The sequence below is a fragment of the Scyliorhinus torazame genome, chromosome 2 (genome assembly GCF_047496885.1).
Source record: "Scyliorhinus torazame isolate Kashiwa2021f chromosome 2, sScyTor2.1, whole genome shotgun sequence".
Lineage (NCBI taxonomy): Eukaryota > Metazoa > Chordata > Chondrichthyes > Carcharhiniformes > Scyliorhinidae > Scyliorhinus > Scyliorhinus torazame.
The window spans coordinates 158,876,573-158,897,847 of NC_092708.1; the positions used below are offsets into that span (position 1 = coordinate 158,876,573).

Consider the following 21,275-nt stretch of genomic DNA (forward strand, 5'->3'; position numbering starts at 1 on the left):
GGAGCTACCGGGAACACAGAGGGCCGACAGAAATGGGAGGGCAGGAAACAGGAAGAGGCCAGAGGAAAGAACAAGGGGGGAGGACAGGAAGCGGCTGACACAGGGACTAGAGGGTCCTACACAAGGCCACACGAAAGAGAAACCTCAAAAGCAGGCTGACAACAGGATGGGATGAGGAGAAAAGAAGGGAGGGGAGGCCAAGCGACCAGGAGAGAGAAGGAGGACATTGCCCACAGACAAACACCAAACAACCACCCACGGTGAAGCAAAGGGCCATGGATCAGACCCTGAAACAGCAAAAGAAGGGAGGAAGGGGGAGGGATGGGCATGGGGGGGTGGGGTGATACAGAAAAGGAACAACATGTAAACTGTAACCATCTCATCTATCTCAATCAAATATACAGTGCAAAAATGTAAAACTTCAATAAAAATTGTTTCAAAATAAACACCAACATAGACATGTTGGACCAAACGGTATGTTTTCGTACTGTAAATTCTATGCAATAAGATATGCATTTTTAATTAAAAACTGAAAGAGTTGCATTTGGGAAAATTCAGGTATATTTAGTTACCTACAAATTAGATCAAAATGACAAGCTGGGATACTTTAATTAGCTACTTTAATGTGCATCTCACTCTTATTAATCACAAGTCTGTTGAAACAATAAAACAAACTTTGGGCTTTGGGCCAGCTGATCACAAAGATTAACCTTACACGGCCAAAAATGAACATGCTTTCACAGTATTAGAAAATGAAAGCTATTGACAATTTAAAATCCTACAAAACCAGATATCCAAAGATATATTTACTTGCAGGGGAAAAAATAATTGCGCACATTTTGCATGCAGGTCGTGAAAGTTTAAAAAACAAAATATATACACACACGAGAAAGTCTGTATAAAGGAAATTACATGTTTAATATTTCAAAGCGCTCTTCCTGTGTTGTTCGGATGCTATAAAATCACACCCTGTAACCTTGTTGCCAGCATTGCTCAATACTAAAAGGTTATGTTCGCTTTTCTTGTTTATAACATTACTTATTATCCAACTTTTCCAAGAAATTAATCAAAACATTTTCCACAGTCTTCAGTCCAAGACTAATCTATTTAGTTCTATTTACTCTATTCACTTTGGATAAATAACAGAATTAAAAGATGTTGGACTCCCAGTAGCGGCATGTAGGTGGAGGTCGCACGTTAGGTGAGCGAAAGTCCGCCGGTGAGTGAGGCTGTGAATCCTGTAGGAAGAAGGATGGTAGGGGTTGGGTCTACGGGTGGGGCCGCACCCTCACAGTGGAAACTCTGATCGAGGTGATGTCGGTGGAGTTCGAGAGACTGTTTTCCAAGCATATGGAGGTGCTTCAGAGGGAGATGGTGGCTTTGCTGAGAGACTGGGTCGAGCAGGCAATTGCCCCGGTAAAGACGGAAGTGATGTAGGCATTGGTCGAGGTGCAGGAGCAAGGAGAGAAGTTGAAGGGGGTGGGGTGGGCATTGTCGCAACACAGCAACCAGTTCACCTCAATGGGTGAGGAGCTGCAGAGGGTGGCGGAGGTCAACAAAAGGCTCAGAACAAAGGTGGAGAACAGGTCGAGGATGCAAAATTCAGAATTGTTGGCTTGCCCGAGGGTTGGAGGGCCCAAGGCCAACCGAGTACTTTGCGACAATGTTTGCGGAGTTGATGAGGGAGGCGGAAAGAACCCTTCAGCTACGCATTGGACAGGGCACATTGGTCGTTCAGCCGAAGCATAAAGGGAATGAGCCACCACGGGCGGTTATAGTCTGCTTCCACAGCTACACGTGAAGGAGAAGATATTGAGCAGGGCGAAGCAGAGAGGAGATGTGAAGTGGAAAAGCGTTGGTATACACATATACGAAGACCTGATGGCGGAGTTGGGGAGAAGGTGGGCGGCCTTTGGACAGGTGAGTAAAATAAGGGCCCATGGTATTCGAGGCAAGGTACTAACATGGATTGACGATTGGCTGTCAGGCAGAGAGTTGGGATAAAAAGTTCTTCTTCAGAATGGCAACCGGTGACGAGTGGTGTCGCGCAGGGTTCAGTGTTGGGGCCACAGCTGTTCTCTTTATATATTAACGTTCTAGATGACGGGACTGGGGGCATTCTGGCTAAGTTTGCCGATGATACAAAGGTAGGTGGAGGGGCAGGTAGTATGGAGGAGGTGGGGAGGCTGCAGAAAGATTTAGACAGTTTAGCAGAGTGGTCCAAGAAATGGCTGATGAAATTCAACGTGGGCAAGTGCGAGGTCTTGCATTTTGGAAAAAAGAATAGAGGCATGGACTATTTTCTAAACGGTGACAAAATTCATAATGCTGAAGTGCAAAGGGACTTGGGAGTCCTAGTCCAGAATTCTCTAAAGGTAAACTTGCAGGTTCAGTCCGTAATTAAGAAAGCAAATGCAATGTTGTCATTTATCTCAAGAGGCTTGGAATATAAAAGCAGGGATGTACTTCTGAAGCTTTCTAAAGCATTAGTTAGGCCCCATTTAGAATACTGTGCGCAATTCTGGGCCCCACACTTCAGGAAGGACATACTGGCACTGGAGCGGGTCCAGCGGAGATTCACACGGATGATCCCAGGAATGGTAGGCCTAACATACAATGAACGTCTGAGGATCCTGGGATTATATTCATTGGAGTTTAGGAGGTTGAGGGGAGATCTAATAGAAACTTACAGGATAATGAATGGCTTAGATAGGGTGGACGTAGGGAAGTTGTTTCCATTAGCTGGGGAGACTAGGACTCGGGGGCACAGCCTGAGAATAAAAGGGAGTCACTTTAGAACAGAGATGAGGAGAAATTTCTTCAGCCAGAGAGTGGTGGGTCTGTGGAATTCATTGCCACAGAGGGCGGTGGAGGCCGGGACATTGAGTGTCTTTAAGACAGAAGTTGATAAATTCTTGATTTCTCGAGGAATTAAGGGCTATGGAGAGAGAGCGGGTAAATGGAGTTGAAATCAGCCATGATTGAATGGTGGAGTGGACTCGATGGGCCGAATGGCCTTACGTCCGCTCCTATGTCTTATGGTCTTAAGGTGAGGGTGGCATTGTACGGCAGCGGAGTGAGATTTGGAATGGTCTACCCTGCGAAGCTGAGAGTGACTCACAATTCGAGGGGTTTTTATTTTGAGGCGGCGGAAGCGTTCATTAAGGCAGAAGGCCTTGGACTGAGATGAGAGTTCGGACATTGACTTGGTTGGTGGGGACAGGGATGGTGTTTTTCTTATGTTGAGTTTTATTTGATTGGGGTTTTGTTTTCTGTCTCTTGAATGTAGGGGGGTTCGTTTACATGTGCTTTGGGTTTTGGTTTTCTTTTTTCCTTTTGGGTGCGGTTCTGTATTGTTTCTTGCTGTAAGGGTGTTGGGCATGTGGGGCTGAGTTACTGAGGAGGGGAAGGGGAGGCTCTGGCAGGGGTCACCGCACAAGCAAACGTAGGTTGGCTAGTGAATGGGAATGTGGTTGGGGGAGGGGCCGCAGTCATTGGAGCCTCGTTGAGCAGGTTTTGATGGATCGGGGAGGTGTGAATAGTTGGGGGAGAGGATTGATACTGGGTGAGGTGTTGGCAAGAGGAAGTGGATGGAGGGATTCTGGGAGAGGGGGAAGGGGGGTTTGACGGTAACAAAAGGGTGGGCTGGGCATGGTCGGATATGCAGGGCTTGGGGTAATAGGAGGGGAGGGGGGGGTGAGAGACCCCCGGTCGGAATGGTGGTGTGGAACGGGAGGGGATTAGTGGGACCACTGAAGAGAGCGAGATTTTTTGTGCACTTGAAGAGTTTAAAAGCTGATGTGGTAATGCTGCAGGAGACCCAGGCTTAGGAAGGGGTGGGTGAGTCAGGTGTTTCATTGAGGTACATGACAGTGATCGGTGCATTGGAGGGGAGGGGAGAAGGCGTTGGCAGGGCTTATGAGGGAGATGGGGGGAGTGGACCTGTGGAGATTGGGAGAATTTCTTTTTCTCCCCAGTGCACAAGGTGTTTTCGAGGATTGACATTTTTGAGGTGGGAATGACATTGTTTTCCAGAGTTAAGAGGTCGGAGTACTCGGCAATTGTGATCTCGGATCAAGTCCACATTGGATGGATGTGGTATTGGAGAAGGAGGCAGCTCAGAGGCCAGGATGGAGAATAGATGTGGGGCTCCTGGCAGATCGGAGCTTCTGTGATAAGATCGGGAAGGTGATTGAGGAGTATGTGGTGTTATGGGCCAGGGTTCAGAGAACCCCAAAGCGTATCATGGAGTTCACCTGACCCACAACTTTTAATAGATTGTGGTATGGGGAGCACACGGCCCACTCTACAGGTGTGGTACAGCAGAAATGGAAAAGTATTTTTTAAAACCAAAACAATGTTTATTCTATGAACTCAAGTTAACCTTTTTAAAACATACAGTGAACATCTTAGGAACCATCAATTCAAATACAACCCCCAAAGAATACAACACTAAGTAATCCTTAATAACTTTCCAAACAACATCCAGAAGACAAAATAAAACACTTTTAACAGAACCACATTAGGTTTAAATTCACTACTGAGAACATTTATAATTCTGAATTCACCAAATGATCAAGAGATAGTATTTTCATGGCAGAGAGATCAATAGTACACCTGCTCTGTCTGGCTTCAGCTCCAACACTGAAAATGAAACTAAAACACACCCTGCAGCAAACAGCCGAAAACAAAAGTAAAAAGCTGACAGACAGCCCAGCTCCACCCACACTTTGACATCACTGATAAACACCCATTTCTTAAAGGTACATTTCGTAAACACCCATTTCTTAAAGGTACTCTCACATGACAGTCGGGTTTAAATGTACGGGGGAGATCTCACGGCGGTGGTCTGGGAGGCTCTGAAGTCGGTGTTGAGGGGAGAGGTGATTTTGTCCAAAGCTAATGTGGATAGGGATGATAGAGAGAAGGCCAACGACTGATAGAAGAGATTTTGCAGGTGGATGGGAGGTACGCGGGGGACCCGGATGCAGGACTCCTGGCAAAGAGGAAGGAGTTGCAGGCAAGGTTTGATGTATTGTCCATGGGGATAGCGGTGCGTCAGTTGAGAAAGGCGAGGGGGCCTGTTTATGAGTACGGGGAGAAAGCAGGGTGTATGTTGGCAGGTCCAGGGAGGCTGCGGCAAGGGAGATAGTTCAGGTGTGGGTCAAGACAGGTGAGTTGGTGGTGGCTCCAGAACAGTTTAATGAGGTGTTTGAGGAGTTCTATAGGGACTTGTGTAAGTCGGAGCCACCAGAGGTGGAGCGGTAGATGAGGGAGTTTTTGGGTGGGCGAGGTTGGGGAGGCAGAGAGGGCAGGGTTGGAGTAGCTGGTGGGGGTGAAGGAGGTGAAGGTGGTCATTGGGAGGATGGAGGCAGGGAAGGCGGCAGGGATGACTGGTTCCCGGTTGAATTTTATAAAAGGTTTAAGGATAGGCTGGCACCGTTGATGGTGGGAAGGTTAGAGGACACGATGGACAGGGGTGCTTTGCCGCAGACAATGTTGTAGACCTCCATCTCATTGCTGCTCATTGCTGCTTAAGAAGGACAAGGAACCGGTAGAGTGTGGGTAGTATAGGCCCATATCTCTGCTGAATGTAGACCCCAAGATATTGGCAAAAGTGTTGGTATTAAGGTTAGAACATAGAACATAGAATATTTCTATGGGCAGCACGGTAGCATTGTGGTTAGCATAATTGCTTCACAGCTCCAGGGTCCCAGGTTCGATTCCCGGCTTGGGTCACTGTCTGTTCGGAGTCTGCACATTCTCCCCGTGTCTTCTTCCAGCTCGCCAATTTCTGATCCAAACTGCTAAATCACCCTGAATCCCATGCCTCCGTATTTTCTGCAGTAGCCTACCGTGGGGAACCTTATCAAACGCTTTACTGAAATCCATATACGCCACATCAACTGCTTTACCCTCATCCACCTGTTTAGTCACCTTCTCAAAGAACTCAATAAGGTTTGTGAGGCACGACCTACCCGTCACAAAACCGTGTTGACTATCTCTAATCAAATTATTCCTTTCCAGATAGAACATAAAACATAACAGCGCAGTACAGGCCCTTCAGCCCTCGATGTTGCGCTGACCTGTGAAACCACTCTAAAGCCCATCTACACTATTCCCTTATCGTCCATATGTCTATCCAATGACCATTTGAATGCCTTTAGTGTTGGCGAGTCCACTACTGTTGCAGGCAGGGCATTCCATGCCCTTACTACTCTCTAAGTAAAGAACCTACCTCTGACATCTGTCCTATATCTATCTCCCCTCAATTTAAAGCTATGTCCCCTCGTGCTAGACATCACCATCTGAGGAAAAAGACTCTCACTGTCCACCCTATCCAATCCTCTGATCATCTTGTATGCCTCAATTAAGATGATTATACATGCTATCTCTTATAAACCTTTCCAAGATTTTGCCCACAACAGAAGTAAGGCTCACTGGTCTATAGTTACCGGGGTTGTCTCTACTCCCCTTCTTGAACAAGGGGACAACATTTGCTATCCTCCAATCTTCTGGCACTATTCCTGTAGACAAAGATGACTTAAAGATCAAAGTCAAAGGCTCAGCAATCTCCTCCCTAGCTTCCCAGAGAATCCAAGGATAAATCCCATCCGGCCCAGGGGACTTATCTATTTTTACACTTTCCAGAATTGCTAACACCTCCTCCTTATGAACCTCAAGCCCTTCTAGTCTAGTAGACTGAATCTCAGTATTCTCCTCGACAACATTGTCTTTTTCCTGTGTGAATACTGACGAAAAATATTCATTTAGCATCTCTCCTATCTCCTCGGACTCCAAGCACAACTTCCCACTACTGTCCTTGACTGGCCCTACTCTTACCCGAATCATTCGTTTATTACTGACATATCTATAGAAAGCTTCAGGGTTATCCTTGATCCTACCTGCCAAAGACTTCTCATGTCCCCTCCTGGCTCTTCTTAGCTCTCTCTTTAGGTCCTTCCTAGCTAACTTGTAACTCTCGAGCGCCTTAACTGAACCTTCACGTCTCATCTTAACATAAGCCTCCTTCTTCTTCTTGCCAAGTGTTTCGACTGCTTTAGTAAACCACGGTTCCCTTGCTCGACCACTTCCTCCCTGCCTGACAGGTACATACTTATCAAGGACATGCAGTAGCTGTTCCTTGAACAAGCTCCACATTTCCATTGTGCCCATCCCTGGCAGTTTTCCTCTCCATCCGATGCATCCTAAGTCTTGCCTCATCGCATCATAATTGCCTTTCCCCCAGATATAACATTTGCTCTGCGGTAAATACCTATCCCTTTCCATCACTAAATTAAACGTAATCGAATTGCGGTCACTATCACCAAAGTACTCACCTACCTCCAAATCTAACACCTGTCCTGATTCATTACCCAGGACTAAATCCAAAATGGCCTTGTCTCTCGTTGGCCTATCTACATACTGTGTCAGGAAACCCTCCTGCACACATTGGACAAAACGGACCCATCTAAAGTACTCAAACTATAGCGTTTCCAGTCAATATTTGGGAAGTTAAAGTCCCCCATAACAACTACCATGTTGCTTTCGCTCCTGTCCAGAATCATCTTTGCAATCCTTTCCTCTACATCTCTGGAACTTTTCAGAGGCCTATAGAAAACCCCTAACAGGGTGACCTCTCCTTTCCTGTTTCTAACCTCAGCCCATACTACCTCAGTAGACGAGTCCTCATCAAACGTCCTTTCTGCCACTGTAATACTGTCAGGTTGGAGGGGTTATGCTGGTGAACAGAAGTGAGGTGGTGGGGCAGAAGGCTGAGAGGGGTGGCTGGGGGGCGGGGGGGGGGGGGGGGGGGAGGAGGGAGGAGGTTGCTGCGACGTGGCAGGGGGTGAGAGATGACATGGTTAGGGGCTGAGAAAGGGGCCATCTGGGATGGGCTAGGTATAGGGTGGAATTAAGGGGCGGGAGTTAAGTACGGAAGGTAACAGACGGTAGAGGGGATTGGAGGGCTCCGGTAAGGATGAAACTTCCAGGGACTGAATGGGCCAGTTAAAAGGTTGTGGTTGTTCGTGCACCTCAGGAGCTTGAAAGCGGGGTTGGTCTTTCTGCAGGAGACACACCTCCGTGTGAAGGACCAGGTTAGGTTAAGGAAGGGGTGGGTTGGGCAGGTTTTGCAATCGGGGTTTGATTTGAAATCGAGGAGTGTGGTGATTTTCATGAGCAAAAAAATGGGATTTGTGAGTGTGAAAAGGTGAGGGTTCTGGGTGTGAGATATGTGATTGTGAGTGGGGTATTGGAAGGGGCACCGGTAGTGTTGGTAAATGTGTATGCCCCAAATTGGGATGAAGTGGATTTTATGAGGGGGTTGTTGGCAGCGATCCCGGATTTGGCCACACACCAGTTGATCATGGGAGGAGATTTTAATTGTGTCCTGGAGCCGAGGGTGGATAGGTCGAGCCCCAGGTCGATGGGTAGGTTACGAATAGCAAGAGAGCTGGGGGGCTTATGGAGAGGATGGGTATGGTGGATCCATGGCGTTTTCAGAACCCGGGGGAAGGGAGTATTCCTTCTTTTTACCATAAGGCGTGTTCGAGAAATGACTGCTTTGTGGTGAGCCGGGAGATATTAGTTGGGGTGGAGGGGGCAGAGTATGCGGGGATAGTTATCTCAGACCATGCGCCCCACTAGCTGGAGATTTGGTTTAGAACGGGGCGAGAACAGAGGCCGGAGTGGAGGTTTGACTCGGGATTGTTGGCGGATGGAGGTTTTTGTGATAAGGTGCGGGCGGCGATTAAGGAGTATGTGGAGTTGGATCAGAATGGGGTGGTGTCGGGGGCCATTTTTTGGGAAGCATTGAAGACAGTGGTCCGGGGAGAAATTATTTTGTTTACGGCTCGTGCGGATAAAGAAAGGAGGGCAGAACATGACTGTCTAGTGAGCGAGATAGTGGAGGTGGACAGGGAATGTTCGAGGGTGGAGGTATTGGCGGGGAGGAAAATGCTGCAGGGGCAGAGGATGGGGAGGATTAAGGGCCTGTTGGGGAGGTTTGGAGGGTTCTCAGGGTACAAACTGAATGTCGGGAAAAGCGAGATATTCCCGGTGAATGAGCTGGGACAGTGGGCTAATTTAGGGGGGATACCATTTACGGTAGCGAAGTATATGTTTAGGTATTTGGGGATTCAGGTAGCAAGGGAATGGACGGGGTTCCATAAGTGGAACTTAACGAAGTTTGTGGAGGAGGTCACGGAGGATCTTAAGAGGTGGGATACACTGCACTTAATGTTGGTGGGGAGGGTCCAAGTGGTGAAAATGAATATTCTGCCGAGGTTCTTGTTTATCTTTCAGGCTCGCCCAATCTTTATACCAAAGGCCTTTTATCGGAATGTGGACACAATCATCTCGGACTTTGTATGGGTGGGGAAGGTGCCAAGGGTGGGGAGGACCCTGCTAAAGAGGCAGAGGCAGCAGGGGGTTTTGGCGTGGCCGAGCTCACTTCATTATTATTGGGCAGCAAATGTGGACAAGGTGCAGCAGTGGTGGGAAGGAGAAGGGGTAGAGTGGGTTAGGATGGAGGAGGAATCTTGTAAGGGGTCTAGTTTCAGGGCTATGGTGACGGCAGCGTTGCCAATTGCTCAGAGTAGATATTCAGGGAGCCCAGTGGTGCAGTCCACGGTGAAGATATGGAATCAGCTGAGGAGGCATTTTGGGATGGAAGGGATGTCGGTGTTAACGCCGCTGTGCGAGAATTATGAGTTTGAGCCGGGGGGGGATGGGTAGTGTATACAGGAGGTGGAGCTGGTCAATGTGAGGGATTTGTATTTGGAGGAAGGGTTCACCAGTCTGGAGGACCTAAGGGAGAGGGTAGAGCTGCCGAGAAGTAGTGAGTTCAGATATCTGCAGGTTAGGGACTTTGCGCGAAAGGTCTGGAGGGGGTTCCCTAGGTTGCCGGGATACACCCTACTAGAGCAACTGCTGCTTCCAGATGTGGAAGGGGAGGGAAGAATTGGGGATATATACAAGTGGCTGGGGAGCAGGGAGGTGAGCGGGTGGTGAAGATCAAGGAATGGGAAGCGGAGTTGTGAGGGGAGATCAATTGGGGAGTATGGAGTGAGGCACTGCGTAGGGTAAACGGGACCTCCTCTTGTGCAAAGATGAGCATTATACAGTTTAAGGTGGCGCATCGGGTGCATATGACTCAGGCGAGAATGAGTGGGTTTTTTCAGAGGTTAGCAGATGAGTGAGAGAGGTGTGGGCAGGGACCAGCGAATAACACGCACATGTTTTGGGGTTGCGAAAAATTGGGAAGATTCTGGATGGGAGTGTTCATGGTCTTAGCCAGGGTAGCGGTGGAGGAGGTGGACCCGGACCCTTTTGTGGTGATATTTGGGGTTTCAGAGAAGCCGGAGCTCATGGAGACAAGGAAGGCCGATGTCGTGGCCTTCGCCTCTCTGATTGCACGGCGGCGAATTTTGCTGGAGTGGCAGTTGGCATCGCCACCGGGGATAGCGGCTTGGTTGGGTGATCTGTACGACTTCCTATGGTTAGAGAAGATAAAGTATGAGTTAAGGAGCTCAGCGGGGGAGTTTGGGAAAAGATGGGGGATGTTTGTGACCATGTTTGTGGGGCTGTTTGTCTCACGGGGGTGGGGGGAGAGGGGGAGGGTGAAAACTGGAAAAATCTGTACACACTGTTTAGTTGATTGCTGGAAAGTATGTTTCCCGGGGTGTTTATTTGCTGTAACCTGCTTTGATACAGGTTTGTGATAAAATACAGTTTTCTTAAAAAAGGTCGCAGAGGGAAGGGAGATACGAGGTGGTGGTGTTGGATGCGAAGAAGGCATTTAATCAGGTGAAGTGGAGTTATCTGATGGCTGTATTGGAGAAATTTGGGATTGGGTCGAAGTTTGTGGCATGGGTGCAGTTGCTATATAAGGAGCTGATGGCGAGCATGTGCAGAAATAGTATGAACTCAGGGTATTTTGCATTGCGCCAGAGTATGAGGCAAGGATGCCCCATGTTCCCCCTTGTGTTTGCATTGGTTATACCTGCATTGGTCAGGTGTACAGGTTCTGTTACTGTGGCCGGCGTGGTAGCACAGTGGGTAGCACAGTTTCTTCACAGCTCCAGGGTCCCAAGTTTGATTCCCGGCTTGGGTCACTGTCTGTGTGGAGTTTGTAAGTTCTCCCTGTGTCTGCGTGGGTTTCCTCTAGGTGCTCCGGCTTCCTCCTACGAATCCTGAAAGACGTGCTGTTAGGTGAATTGGACATTCTGAATTCTCCCTCTGTGTATCCGAACAGGCACCGGAATGTGGCGACTAGGGGCTTTTCACAGTAACTTCATTGCAGTGTTAATGTAAGCCTACTTGTGACAATAAAGATTATAAAGATGACTAATATTATAGAGCTCTTGGCCATAACGCTGAGGGGTTTGGGGTAGTGGAAGAGGATAGTGAAGGGCGGGGAATGGACCATAGGCTGTGAGATTCTCTGTTGGTGGGATCGTCCGCCCCGCAGGCAGCGCACCCACACCTGCTCTTTTCCTGGCAGCGTAGGTGGCCCACAGTGGGATACCCGATTGGCCGGCATTGGGAATGGAGAATTCCGCTGTCAGCGGGGGTGCACCACGTCGGAAAATAGTCTGGCAGGATGGAAAGTCCCGCTCAGGGTGTCCTTATATGCAGATGACTTGTATATTTCGGAGCCGAGCTCTCCGGTGGGAGCCATAATTTTGGAGGAGGATGGGGTGTCCACGGACGGGGTTAAGGCGAACTGGGATGAAGTGTTGAGGGTGGTGCTGAAGGAGGATTTGTGGTACAAGGTGTGACGGAGGGTGAATGCCTTGCCTTTGTGTGCAAGGCTGGGACTAATACAGCTGAAGGTAGTGTACAGGACACACCTGACAAAGTCTAGGATGAGCCGGCTGTTTGAGGGGGTGAAGGATGTCTGTGAGAAATGTGGGAGGGGTCCTGCGAACCATGTACACATGTTTTGGTCCTGCCCGAAGCTGGAAAGGTTTTGAAGGATGGTGTTCAGCACCATCTCGGGGGTCTTATATATGGATATGGAGCCTGGTCCCCTAGAAGCCATAGTCGGTGTGTCGGATCGACCGGAACTACAGGCGGGTGCAGGGGCAGATATTTTAGCCTTCGCTTCACTGGTTGCTCGTAGGTGGGTCTTATTGGGGTGGAGGTCAGCTTCTCCACCCTGTGCCTCTGCTTGATGGGAGGACCTGCTGGAGTTTCTGACCCTGGAAAAGGTGACGTTTGCTCTAAGGGGGGGGGGGCGAGTAGTGGGTTCTACAATTGTTGGGGTTTGTTTACCATGCACATTCGGGAGTTGATTACCGTTAATTGTTGAGGCGGGCAGGGGTTTGGTGGGTTAGGGGTTTTGTGAGGTTGTTGTGAATTGTAAAACTGTTGTAAATTTGTTGAATAAAAATACTTTAAAAAAAAGATGTTGGGCAGGAATTTTAAACATGGTGTGCTGTTCCTGACACCAGAACTGAACGTCTGCCCCACTTCTGCTCCATTGCTTTTTCCCAGTTTCTCATGCAATTACAATTAAAATTTTAACTGCCAGTGGGATGTACGCAAGATGCATACGATCAAACGGCTGGGGATGCTTTACAATGGTGAAACCCATCATCAGCTGACAATGCTTCAGCTACAGATAGGCTATAAAATAGCCTCATGCACAAACAGGAACACTATACTAAGGCAAGAACTTACCTGTCCAACTCTATCACCGCTAACTTAAAACGTCTTGTGAAGTGCATGGAAGTGGCACGGGTGTTTTTCAAATTTAAATTTCGCTTGTAAATATCTCACATTACATTGGTTCCACTTTATTAATGTGAGTATCATTATTACTTAGTGAGAGGAGCTTAGTCAGAGAGCTAAATTAGTGGCATGCCTCATGGTTACAGGTGAATTAGGGACATTTTTTTCTTGTGGAAGAAATTATGTATTTTTGAATTCATTCTTTAGTGAATGTCCATGTTAGTGTCCACTGTTGTGCTTGCCCCTATGTGGGACACAGCTGGACATGTAGGCTCACCTGGTCTTCCCTTCTATGCTTCGTAAAGGACATTTGTCCAACACCATTCTTGGCAGGGATAATTGAAATATTGTAGGTGAACTCAAAGCCCTGCAAAGACTCTGTCAACCAACACCCTGAGATGGATCCACATTTGACCAGTACTGACACCGTCTTTAAGGCCCTTCATTTTCTTACCTTGATTGACTGTTCTCACCACACTCCTCCACCATACCCATCCCATTTCCTACTTGACTCTACCATGCCGCTGACCCTATCCACACTGCACCCCTACTCGCTGGGCTAAATCGCTGGCTTTTAAAGCAGACCAAGGCAGGCCAGCAGCACGATTCAATTCCCGTACCAGCCTCCCCGAACAGGCGCCGGAATGTGGCGACTAGGGGCTTTTCACAGTAACTTCATTGAAGCCTACTTGTGACAATAAGCGATTTTCATTTTTCATTTCATTTCATCTTTGCTGGTTCCGAGCCTTCATGCAAGCTGCCATTCTACTGCTCCCCTCCTTTGTGCCGCAGAGTTCAACAAGAAAAAACGCTGACCTCAAACACAACTGCACAAAGCTGAATGTTGCACACCATCTTTAAACAAATGTGAGCTACGTTCTCGGGATTCAGGTAGCTTTCAAAAGGGAACTGGGTAATGATCTGAGGAGAAAGTGTACTGCTGTAAAATGAAGGCAAGTGGGAAACATGCAAATGAGAGATAGCAGGGGGCCAAAGGGACACTGGAGGTTAACTGTGTAGGAATAGGAAGACAAGCCATTGCAAGTGATCGACTGGTTATGATTAGATAGATAGGAATGGAAGGAGTGCAGCCCCACCCAGATAGATGAGAGACGAGGCATTGGAGAAGGATGGTGCGGTCATTTGTGATCTTGATAAGAGCCTTAGTGAGGTGTGGCAGGGACAGTAATCTGTTTGGAGGGAGTCAGACATGGAGTTACAATAAAAAATGAGAAGGGATTTGGGAGGTGACAGCACATTCAAGGACTTTGGCAGTGAATGGCTAAACCAGCTGGCCACCATATCCATTCAAGTCTGTGTCCTTTGGGCTAAAGGGAGTGGAGGTGATGGCTGTACCAAGGGAAAAGCCAGGTTGAGAGGAAGTAACAGTTTTATTGCAGACTAGGGACTCAAATTTGGAGATGAGGATGTGGTTGAGCAAATCAGTAACTGCAAAAATGGAGGTCCAAAGGCTGCATTGATGGGATTCTGAAAGTGAGTTTGGGGATTGTCATTTTCCAGGGACAGATACAGAAAGAAGTAGGATTGGGGCAATGAAGGGACGTGTGGGTGGTAAGTGATACAGGGAAGTGATCAGAGATGGTCTGATTTGTAATTGACACCTTGGGACTAGCAAGACCACAGGATGACAATGTCAAAGGATTGGCCATGGATATGAGTTGGAGAGAGATTTAGGCAGGATAAGAAGACAATGAACTCAGAGGGAGAGAACATGATGAGTGAAGATCTTGAAGGCCTGGAGGAGATTACAGAGATGGGAAAGGATAAGGCCATGAAAGGATTTGAAAACAAAGATACGGATTTAAAAATAGGCATGCTGTCAGACCAGGATTCCTTGCAGGTCAATATGGACATGGGTGATAGTGAATACGAGTTAGAATATGGCCAGCAGAGTTTTTATGAGCATACGTTTATGTTGAATAGTCAGCCAGGAGAGCACTCAAATCGTCAAATCTCGAGACAACAAAGGGTTTCTGCAGAAGATGACTGAAGCAAGGTGGTGGAATCAGACAGGAAATGGACAGGGGCGATCTTAGTGATGGCACGGCAATGCGGTCAGAATCTCATCCCGAGGTCAAACGTAACAAAAAGTCTGTGAATGCCCTGATTCAGCCTCTAAGAGTTGCCAGGAAGAAGGATGTGAGTTGATAGGTAGGGGATGAACATATCAAACAAGCTGTCTAACAACTTTGAGACAGTGGAGGGGGCAAGAGGGATGCTGGTGAGGTAGAACTGGGAGATATATGCATGCAAGTGGAAACTGAGGTTTCATTTTCAGATGATGCTGTGAAGGGATACATTACTGACCAACCTACACATTACAAATTGTGCGTCCCTTCCAAATCCTCCAACTTGCTTTCCTCTCGCAATCTCTGAACAACTTTTTCCACTTATTCATGGCCATTTCCTTGACTTTGAACTGAGGTTCTGTAGAATAGTCATATTAGACACAAAACATTAACTTTGGTTCTCTCCCCACAGGTGCTGCCAGGCTGGCTGAGTATTTGCAGCATGTGCTGTTTTTATTTCATATTTCCAGCATCCGCAGAATTTTGCTTTTATATTAGCATGCAGTAAATATTCCACTTACCATCGCAGCTGGATTTTTTACTGTAATACATGGAGTTGTGGCTCTTAGTGCTCCACTTACACCGTGATAGTACTTGAAACAGATTTTTGTTTCAGCTGAGGAGCAAAGAGAGAAAAATATACAGAGTTTTACAAGGTGACTATAAAAAATGTTTCTAGAATCTGTGTTGTAAGTTTTGGTAACACTGCTCAATATATGATGACATAGTTTAAACAAAGTAACAAACTTAAAGGCATACAATACTAAAACTGAAACATAATTAACAGGTGGTTGGAGCTCCTTATCATTGCTATTGTATATTGACCAGCTCCAGTTTTCCTTTGAGCTGGATGCAGCTCTTGTAGTCTTACCACATTTTGTTTCAGGATATCAATGAGGGTATTCATTTATGATCTTCAGGGTACTTTACATCCCTTGGCCTGAATTTTCAGACAGACAGATAGCTTCTCTGTTGTCACAATAATAGCAGCGGAGGCCAGACTTGGAGCTCCCACCCCCAATATGGCACCTGCTATTTGTGCAGGGGCAGGGGAGGGGAAGTGGGGAGGCAGGTTACAAAATTGCACATCAGTGGTTCACAGAGCTGCTTCACTTTTAAAAGTTCACAGTTTGATTGACAGTTCCAAGTGGGTAAAAAACACTTTGAAGTGCGACTATGAATTCCAATGTTTGATTTTATAAGGAGTTGAAAGAGGTTAAATGTAGTGAATGGGTTATCAGCAAGAGTCTTTTCGAATGAGTGAAATAGTTAATAGACACTTAAGAACTTTATTTAATCTCAGCATGGGTGTTGAGGTCAGCCCATGGTGGGTTTGGAGTGAATTGGCATGGTTAGCTGAAAGGATGATAGGTGGGGGATTGATTGGCATAAGTTGGTATTAAGGTGACATCAGGATCATAAATAGCCTTGGTAGATGCTCCTAGTTTCGGCATGGAGGGAATGAGGAGCAATGGGAGTTGTGCAAAGGGGCATAAGTTGGCATGCGGGTAAGTGGAGGAGCATAGATTGGCATGGAGGGCATATAGGCCATGGAGAGTGGGTCGGTTCATGAGGTGGCATGGGTTGGCATGAATTGAGCATGGGGAGTGTGTGCTGCTGGAAGACTGCTTTTTGTGTTACTATTTATTTTCCTCAATTGTTTCAATAGTTTGCCCAGCCTGCCTCCACACCTAGCAACCTCCACAGTTTCTGGGATCTCCCACCTGGCTCCCATAAACCCAACACCGCAGAATGAAAACTGGAAGTTCTGGAGCACTTTTTCCGATATCAGATTTGTGGAGCTGGGAATTGCAGCAGCTCTACGCTCCCCAACCAGGAGTGAAAATTCAGGCCTATGTCTCAGGCCTCAACCACCCGGAAGCGCATGACAGCAGTTCAGACGTAAATACAGCACAGTTTATCCAATCATAAGTTTAAAGGATCTTAATTTCATGTGCAGCCTATACCCAGCTTTTAAATTAGAGCCACCAGGAGTACTCCAGCTGAGAACAGTTAGAACATTTCTCCAATTAACCATGCAACAAATGGCCCTCTTGCTCCATAATCCTATGAAGCAGCTGACGATGAAATAATTTTTAAAAGAATGATAAAGTTAGGCTTTTATTTTTGTTTGAATATTGTAAATAATCACACTATTCTGACAAATGGTCACAAATTGAATAATAATTGTCCTTTCTACTTTCAGATGCTGGAGGACCTGCTGTACATTTTCAGCAATCTCAGTTTTTCTTTTTATTCCCCAATTTTCTGTAGATTTTCTGACTTGACTTTCCAACATTTAACAATATTTTTGCAGGTGTCACGGATGTATATGTCTGTTTCTCAATTTACCCATTCAGATTTTATAAAGATTCAACAGTAATTCTTATACTGCAATGGAAGAAAAGAGGCCTTACTTCACATGAAAGCAGAGTACACTCTGACATTAATCAATTGGCACCAAGGTTCTGTTACGATCCAATCAAACTAGATTTTTACTGGGGGGGAAAAATGTTCAGTAACCTTGATAGTCATCGGCTACACATTCAATGTAGGAAAAAAACATACAGGTAAACAATAAACTGTAATTGTTTATTTAGCAAATTAAGTTTAGACCATTTTCTGAATGATGAATACTCAAGCCACTTCCCCAAATCCTACCTCTGAATGATAACAGACGATCGTCCATGCTTAGTTCATACCCACCACTTCCTGTCAGAATTTTACAACCTCGATTTTATCCCATGTTCAGGTGGGAATAGCATGGCAGTATGCTAAAATTCAGCGTGCGCAACTTCCTATCCATTATTGTCGTCACTCCACAGACTGCAATTTTGATTTTGGCTTTTGGATGTGGAGCCTTTTTGTATAATGTACACTAAGGTCACATGACATCTATTGGATGCAGATGCAACCTTCAACTACAATTTTCCTGTGCCTGCCTGGGCTCCATGTCCTGCCCACCCTCCCCCTCCCCCCGCATCTCCCTCGTCATATGAGGCCTGCCATTCCTCCTCCTACACCATCGACCCTCTGCGATGTTATGGAGAACACAGCAGGCTGCCAGGATGCGGGGGACCCTCTCAGCATTACACAGGAGGGCCCCTCCAGAGCAGTCCAGGCACCCGCACCGCAGCTTCAGGAGGCCGAAGCACCACTCGATCACGCTCCTGCTTGCTATATGGGCATGTCTCCGCGGGTCTCCGCGTCGGTCTGTGGCCTCCGGATATGTGTCATGATCCAAGAGCGCAGTGGATAAACCCTGCCGCCCAGGAGCCAACCCCTCAGCCGGAGGGGGCGTCTTGAACATGTCAGGAATCGTCAAGTATGCCAGAATGAAGGTGTCATGCACACTGCCTGGGTATCGGCCGTAGACATGTATGATGCGCATCTGATGGACACATATCAGCTGCATGTTCATCAAGTGGAACTCTTTTCAGTTTGTGTAGAGCAGCCTGTCATATGCAGGTGCTCATAGGGGTATATGCATCCTGTCGATCACCCCCTAGTCCAGGGGCATCTTGTCGATGGCAGCGAACCCCGCTGCCGGGGTATCCAGGTGGGTTCGGTCCACATTGAAATGGATGTATTGAGCCGCCTGAGCATACAGAACCTCTGTGGCGGCACGGATGCACCTGTGCACTGAGGTCTGTGCGATCCTGGACAGGTCCCACTCCGCGCCTGGAAGGATCCCACAGCGTAAAGGTTCAGGACGACTGACATCTTGACGGCCACCGGGAGCAGGTGTCCTCCCCTCTACCCCCATGGTGCCAGGTGTGCCATCATCTGGCAGATAAGTCGCACTGTCTCCCTGCTCAGCCGGAGTCTTCGACGCATGCACGGTCCGGCAGGTCCTCGAATGGCAGGCGCTGCCGGTATACACGAGGCCTCATGCGGCACCTCCTTGGCACCTCCTCCTCCTGGGCCTGTTGGGCGCCCAGCACTACATCCTGGGCGGATGCCTCCTGTTCCTCTGCGGCACACTCCGCTGAAGCATGATCCGCTGCCACAACGTCCTCCTCCTCGAACTGCTCCAACTCGTACAGCCACATGGCATCCCCCAGGGCTGCAGCGACTAGCAGGAACGCCACCGTTGCTGGTTGTATTCCAATATCCATTGTCTGCAGAGGGTGAAAGGCCAACATGTAACATGGTGCATATCCCTGTGCCCAACAAGGTCCAACAGGCTACATGGTGGCCCCGGTTGGCACTGAGGGCTCATGTCCTCCTCCCCCTCCTCACACCCCTGACAGCGGCGGTGGCCAGCACCATGGGGACCTCTGACCCTGGCGCAGTCCCTGATTCCAGGGGTACCGTCGGGCGTTTCACAATTTTGCCGTCAGCCAACGGAGAATCCCGCTCTAAGTTCTCCGGCCAGAGGAGAATTGTAATCGATTTATGATCCTCGTGGAATGCAAATGGGGGTGCAATTCTGTGTCCCCTGCCGTGCAAATGTATGCATGTCGAGGAATATGAGAGATTCCTGCTATCGTGCTGCCTTTTTGAGATACCCCAGGATCCCCTAAACAGGGAGACACCCCAGGAACCCCTGTGATGGAGGGATCCCTTGTAACAGGGGGACCCTCCCAGGGGCCCCTGGAATAGGAAAAGACTCCCATGGACACCTGCAATAGGAAGACCCCCCTCCCCCAAGGACCCCTGTTAAAGGGAGAGCCCCCCCAGGACTCCTGCAATAGGGACCCCCCCCCCCCAGGGACCCCTGTAACAGGGGGACCCTCCCAGGGGCCCCTGGAATAGGAAAAGACTCCCATGGACACCTGCAATAGGAAGACCCCCCTCCCCCAAGGACCCCTGTTAAAGGGAGAGCCCCCCAGGACTCCTGCAATAGGGACCCCCCCCCCCCCCAGGGACCCCTGAAATGGGGAGACCCCTCTCAGAGACAACTGCAATAGAGAGACTCCCCCCTCCGTACCCCTGTAATCACACATTGAGTGATTGGAATGCACTCAGTGTTTGGAATGCACTTACCTTTTTTTGATGTGGTCAATGTTTCTAAACATTGAAGTTTCACCACTTAGAGTCACTGATCCATGAAGGGAGATGAATGAATCAAGGTTGCAACTGGTATGTGGAAGCGGTCAATCACAGCCCACTACTAGAAAACTATGAATGGCATCTAGCCAATGGATCTGAGGGGTCTAGACACAGGGTACTCCTTATGAATGGACACATGGAGCTTCCAAATAAGTGTTACAGCTGTAGTTTCTTTCACCGCCCCTGTCTGCACTGTTCTCTAGCTTCCAGACAGAGGATTTTTTTTTGTCTTCTAGGTGAAAGCCCTAAGTAATGTTGGGAATGGTGAAGGAACTGGAGATATTCATTGGGGGTGGGGGGGGGGGGGGGGGGGGGGGGGGGCGCGTCGGGGAAGGTGCGGAGGTGGATCCGTGGAGGGTTAGGCATCTGGGAGAGAGGGAGCCCAGACAAAAGAGCTGTTAATGGAGAAAAAGGGGTTGCAGGTGGAGTTCGAACTGGTATCATTTGTGAAGGTGGTGAGCCAATTGCATCGCTCATGGATATATTCTGTAAATATGAGAAGACGACCACCTGTCTGTTACTCACAATTTGAGCCAACAGGCAGCTACAGAGAGATAGTTCAGGTTAGGGATGATGGGGGAAGGGCTGGTGACGGCTCCAGATAAAATCAATAAAGCATTTGAGGCATTTCATGGAATGTGGGTCTTATAGGCCCATCTCCTTGTTGAACATGGATGTGAAGGTGCTAGCAAAGGTCTTGGTGAGGTGCCTGGAGGGGTGCGTTCAGGAGGTGGTCTCCGAGGATCAGGCTGATTTTGTGAATGGACGACAGTTGTCAAGTAACATTAGGAAGCTTTTGAATATGGTCATGACCACGTCTAGTGGAAGGGTGCCAGAAGTAATTATTTCGATGGACGCAGAGAAGGATTTTGATTGGGTGGAGTGGAGGTACATTTTTGAGGTCCTGAGACAGTTTGGATTTGGGCCGTTTATCCCCTGGGTGAGATTGTTGAAAGCACTGAGCCTGGAATACTTCCGGCTGCATAGGGGCGCGTAACAGTGTTAAGGAATGGGTTGGGAAACACGGCGGCATCAACAGGACCCCAGGAGCAGCGATTCCGAGCCCCTCAGGAGGCCAGCACAGCACTGGAGCGACCCACGCCACTCCAGCTGCCGATATCGCGTCAAATGGGCTCCACGGGTCTGCGCATGCGCACTGCGACCGGCGCCAATGCGCGCATACGCAGTGCGGCCGGCGCGTATGCGTGGTAGCTTCCTTCTCCGCGCCGGCCCCGATGCACCATGGCATAGGGCTACAGGGGCCGGCGTGGAGCAAAAGAGGGCCCCCAGACCGAGAGGCCGGCCCGCCGATCGGTAGGCCCCGATTACGGGCCAGGCCACAGCGGAGGCCCTCCCCGACCACGCCGAGGTCCCACCGGATAAGAACACACG

The 21,275-nt window shown here is 48.4% G+C and overlaps 1 protein-coding gene across 1 annotated transcript in view; it reads right to left on the minus strand.

The window, feature by feature from the left end:
- LOC140392897 (E3 ubiquitin-protein ligase HECW2-like) overlaps positions 1-21,275 on the minus strand; it is a 595,816-nt gene that overhangs the window by 274,014 nt on the left and 300,527 nt on the right. The window contains 1 exon segment of the mRNA XM_072478670.1: positions 15,350-15,444. Within this exon segment, the coding sequence (XP_072334771.1) occupies positions 15,350-15,444 (95 nt within the window).